General features: G+C 39.1%; 1 protein-coding gene across 1 annotated transcript in view; it reads left to right on the top strand.

Moving 5' to 3' along the window:
- LOC101852590 (putative sodium-coupled neutral amino acid transporter 11) overlaps positions 1-5,524 on the top strand; it is a 27,894-nt gene that overhangs the window by 1,875 nt on the left and 20,495 nt on the right. Inside the window, exons 2-4 of the mRNA XM_005090870.3 lie at positions 781-1,007; positions 3,768-3,840; positions 4,871-4,978. Of these exons, the coding sequence (XP_005090927.1) occupies positions 781-1,007; positions 3,768-3,840; positions 4,871-4,978 (408 nt within the window). The remainder of the gene's footprint in view (positions 1-780; positions 1,008-3,767; positions 3,841-4,870; positions 4,979-5,524) is intronic.

Genomic DNA, 5,524 nt, shown 5'->3' with positions numbered 1-5,524 from the left:
CACACACACACACACACACACACACGCACACACACACACTGGTTTTCTTTTTTTCTATGATTTGTCTAGATGATATAAGCAGTGACCGAGATTATATCAACATGAAGACCAGTCCTCGTTGACACACAGTAATGGACTATTTTCTGAATATGATTTTTTTGCTCCTGTTTTTATATAGGCGGCGGGTAGCTGTCCCATGATACCCTTGCAAATTTTGGGTTTTATACTATACCATATTGTCATAATGAAAACGTAAATCGTTCTGAGCCCGTTTGATAATACTTTGATACTGAATCAGTTCCTCCCCCCTTTTTAACCTGTTTGTCCCTTTTGTAATTGCAAGCTCCAAAACGGTTTTGAATAATATCTTTACTTTAGCGTAGATCTAGGTCTCCACGTTTCCCAAGCCAGGTTGTCACACTCGTCGGATCCTTATCCTGACTACCATACAGCGACTCGCGCTCGGGCGTTTCAGGAATTTTCATCTTTAAAAAAAAGTATTTCGATCTTTCTGCTGGAATGGTATAGATTCTATCCCTCCCAGACAGGGTTGACCCTGACAGATAGGGTCGAAGCTCGCCTCCCAAATGATCGAAATTGTGTCGACTACAAAGTTAAATAAAATCATATATATATATTATAATTATATTCAACTATTGTGCATCTAGTGAGGGAACGTGCTCATGAATGCTTCCTTTTAGATACGATAATGGGCATCATTGAGACTATTGGCTAGCCATATTTTAGCTCCCCCTCAAGCCCCCTTTTTTTTCAAAACAGCCACAATGTTCTTGGGCATGGCAGGGTGTCCGGCTTTACTGTCAAGATGTTTCCTCCACTGTGGCCAGACTGTGGTATCAATTTCCGGCCGTGCGAGATGTGACCTTCTGCCCCGCCAAACGGGTCCTGACCCTAATCTCCTGCCTTCAAAAGGCTATAGATGGGATTCACGAATTAGGGGTGTACAAGTACTCGATTCTCATCGAGTACCGGAGTGTTTACCTCCAGTGAGTACTCAAATGTAGCACTTGCTGGAGAATTTTGCAATCTTCATCCTTATTATGTTTGTTTGTTGTTGTTTTTTTTGTTTTGTTTTTCTTGTTGGGGGGGGGGGGTTTTTTTTGTTTTGTTTTTCTTTTGGGGGGGGGGGGATTTTTTTAGTTTCCATAATCAATTGCTGGGAATCGGGCTCATGTCCAAAATACTGGACTCGGACAATCTTACCAGGAAAGGATAGTACTGACCAAGTTTTGGAATCCATCATGTAGTTTTAAGTCATCAGAACGTTTGGAGAGTAAAGAAGGCCACGCAACTCATTTTAAAGTTGTATTTTAGTTGCAAATTGTAATGTCCACCAAATGCACACCTACAAACAAATTATGACAGACTTTTGTCTTTATCAAAAATACTGCCTCATCGACATTTTGAAAATCGTCTGCTGATATTTGCTTTTTTAGATCAAATGTGCGTGTGGAAAGATTTGTCGAATGCATTGTATGCATTTTGACGCATACATTATTACGAAACGTCAGTGCGAATGATGTATCCCCTATTTGTATTCTCATATTTCAATTATGCATATTATTTTTGTTGCCAAGTGTAAGCAAACTTATTCCTCTTCTTCGTATGTTCTATATTTCTGAAGCTGTCTTTTCAGTACTCCACAACTCTTAGACGTTCAAGAGCAGCGTGGTAGTTCAGAGCTGTGCCAGATGCCTTAGATCCGTTTTGTAAAAGAAAAAAAAATCTTCCTATCACAAATTGTAAATCGAGGGAAATGTTATAGCTTTTAACGCCATCATTTAATGGAAAGTACGCACTCTCGTGGTGGTATTTCTTTTGAAAATTCCCCATGAGATCGGAGGGCTTTAACAGTGGCCGGCCTGCCCACCTCCTTGTAATTTCACTGAGGAATGAGACTCTCTCGTTGGGATCCGTGTCATTTTCCTTGGCTTCCTCCCCTTGGGGAGTTGCTGGGCCGTGCCATAAAAAATAACAGAGGAGACGTCTCGTCGAGTGCGTTTACAAGAAGAACTCTACTTTTTGGCTTTGTTTTTTCTTGTTTTCGGGTCTGAGGGACCGTGTGATCTTAGATTCTTGAATACTGGAAAAGGCACCTTCTTTATATTATTGTGGGGCAAAAATTACTGGATTGGGAGAGTGCGTTGTTGTTGTTGCTGATTCTGTTGTTCTCTTTGTTTAATTATATTGAGGATGTGATTATGTCCGTATGTGTGATCGGGTGTGTGGTTGTGGATGTATATTGATGTGTGTGTGTATGTGAGAGATAGATAGAGAGAGAGAGAGAGAGAGAGAGAGAGAGAGAGATAGAGAGCGATAGAGAGAAATAGAGAGAAAGAGAGAAAGAGGGTATGTTTGCGTGTGTGTTTTGTGTGTGTGTTTTTGTGTTTTGTTCGTGTATCTTTGACAGTGTAGGGGAGGGGAGGAAGCGAAAGACAGGGTGAGAGAGAAAAGGAGGAGAAAGGCACACAGAGAGAAAGAGAGAGAGAGAGAGAGAGAGAGAGAGAGAAAGAAAGAAAGAAAGAAAGAAAGAGAGGGGGTGGTGGTGGTGCAGAGAGAGAGAGAAAGAGAAAGAGAGAGAAAGAAAAAGAGAGAGAAAGAGAAAGAGAGAGAGAGAGAGAGAGAGAGAGAGAGAGAGAGAGAGAGGAGGGGTGATAAAAGAGAAAGATATTATTTATTTTGCTGGTTCTTCAAGAGAATCTCAAACGATATTTAAAAGGGTGCCTGTTTATCTACCGCAACACTTCTAAATGACGAGATCACCTGCCTTGAAAAGAAATTGAAACCTTTCTTGGGTTCTTTCAGCCGAGCCGTTAATAATAAGCGCACTGATGATTGCTAAACCACTTGCAATTCACCAACCTTCTCTGACCAATCTTATTTTTATGGAGCACATGCCTATCTGTCTCGCCCAGACGCCCAATCCTTTTTATTTGAATACGAAGCATTGAGCAGTATCATAGTTATATGGCCACAGAACGCGACGATAAAGTGCTTCTTATGGTGAATGTTCTGTCTCTATTTTCAGTTAGGGTTGCTGACTTTATTTCTTTCGGTAGTCTGTCTGTCTGTCTGTCTGTCTGTCTGTCTGTCTGTCTGTCTGTCTGTCTGTCTGTCTGTCTGTCTGTCGGTCTGTCGGTCGGTCTGTCGGTCGGTCTGTCTGTCTGCCGATCGATCTTTTGATCGATCAATCTATCTGTCCATCATTAATCTTTATGTTTCTACATCTCTTTCCTTGTTTTGACATTGTATTTATGTAAAACGGAGAATGTATAATTTATTATGCGTACCCATGTGTGTGTGAGTGTGTGTGTGTGTGTGTGTGTGTGTGTGTGTGTGTGTGTGTGTGTGTGTGCGCGCGCGCGCGCGTATGTGTGCGTGTGTGTATGTGCATGCGTGTGCGCGTGTGTGCGTATGTGTGTGCGTGTTCGTGTGCAAATCTCCACTATCTATTCATCCAATTATATAATATTCTGAACATGAATTAGTTGTGGTTGGCGGGTGCTCTGGTGTGGTTTGCTTCTTCTTTCCTATCAAACATCTATCGTCCTTATCTACCCTTCTTCTTTTTTAAGTTTGTTACTCTCTTGTAACACCTCTAATCTTCTGGCGCTCATATGACCTTATGCAGTTGCGAGCGCTGTGAAACCTCTACTAAAACTAAACTGAACATGAATTCACCTCTTGTAGGCGTTAATTTCTATGTTTTATAGCTCACTTAAAAGACATTAACAAACTTTACACAGAGCCGATGGTGGCTATTCGTACTTTGATCCATCGAGAAATGCCTTCTATTTTAAAGAAAAGATTGTTTTGCAGGTTTGTTATTACAAAATTGTTTTAGCGTGATGGATTCTATTGTGACCTATAAAAAAAAGGACACAGCAGTTGAAGTACATATTGAAAACATGTAACAATGGTAGTCGTGGAAACAATAGAGTTAATGAAGGTTCAGTTTAAAGGATACGTTTCTGCTTTCATGCGAAACAGTGAACCTGCGCGCATTTTTCCATTCTTTTTCAGTTTTAGGTTTATTTTATGCTTTGAATTTTTAAAAATTATTTTGCGCCCAAAGTAGGTCGGTGAGTGCAACTAGTTTGTATTGCTGAAGTAATTGGTGCGTTTTTAACTGCTGAGTAGATCCATTTGTTTACGTACTGTAGCTTTACTTTCTTACATTTTGTCAAAATCATTACTAACAAAATGTATTTACTTGTAAGTTTGTAAAGTTTACCAACCTAAATTTTGTCGCAATTATTATAATGAAAACATATTTTTGAGACCTTTTACCTTAATAGTTGACAAAGTCTAGAACTGGGAGCGCCGTAAAACCCTCTACTATAAAAAAAAAAAAAAAGAGTCTAGGACAGTTCCCGACTGGGAAGAACATTTAATCACACTTCACTTCCCGGAAGTCACGTCGCAGGGACAGAAAATAATTTTTTATTTATGTATTTATTTATTTATTTATTTATTTTTATTTATTTATTTTTGGGGGGGGGGGGGGGGGGTTTTTCATGATGTCACATTCATGGTGGTGACAGACATTCATGGTTTTCAGAGGGTGTTGAAAATTTGAAAATCTGAAACCAAAAAACAGGAACGTGAGAAGACACGTGTTGTTATGATGTATCATTTTTGTTAATGGGTTTCCTATTGTTTCAACGTCCGAACAGACCTACTGCAACACCTCCAATAAGAAGTAGGCCTACCATTTTATGTGTCCTCCAATCACCCGCACCATTTTTTTTAAAGGCGAAGTAAATAAGCAAAACAATAGTAATGTGTTTGAACTATTTGCGCTATGATTTTTCGTGAATTTCTTTGATATTAAAAATACAATTATAAGAAAGCAAAAATAATCAATGAGTTTTTGTGGACTTCTTTTTCTCTTTCAGATTTTTCCATTATGTTGCTGGTGGAAGGCGGCCGGTTGTCGAACACAGATACGTATCAGGTAAGCTCTCTAGGAGAGTGTATTTTAACTCTGTAAAATCATCTCTGGTGATATAAAGTGTATGTTTTATACAGTGATTTGATGTGGGTTCTTTTTTTTTAAACTTTCCGTTTTCACTTCTTGAAGATTTTTGTTGATTCGTGAATGCTCATAATAATACTTTGCTGAAATGTTTCTAGAAGCTGGGTGATTTGGGTGTTTTTTTTCTTCTTTTTTGTGTTTTGTTTGTTTAGTGGTTTTTTAATGTTGGGTTTTGACCCGTATTTATGATTGAGTGTGAGGTGGGTTTTTATGTTATTGTTTCTTTTTCTTTGTTTGTTTTTGATTGCTTATAGGGAGGGGGGTAGGCCTATATATTTTTCTTCGTTGTTTATTTTGGGGGTAGGTGGGGGAAGTGGGTTTTTTAAAATAATTGTTATTCTTTGAATTAACTTTTGTTTTCAAGTGGAATGTGAGTGACAGGAAGGATTGTGTGTGTGTGTGTGTGTGTGTGTGTGTGTGTGTGTGTGTGTGTGTGTATGTGTGTGTGTGTGTGTATGTGTATGT

This window comes from Aplysia californica, unplaced genomic scaffold (assembly GCF_000002075.1).
Source record: "Aplysia californica isolate F4 #8 unplaced genomic scaffold, AplCal3.0 scaffold00022, whole genome shotgun sequence".
Lineage (NCBI taxonomy): Eukaryota > Metazoa > Mollusca > Gastropoda > Aplysiida > Aplysiidae > Aplysia > Aplysia californica.
Note: the sequence above shows the minus strand (reverse complement) of the source record. Positions and strands in the feature narration are given on the sequence as shown.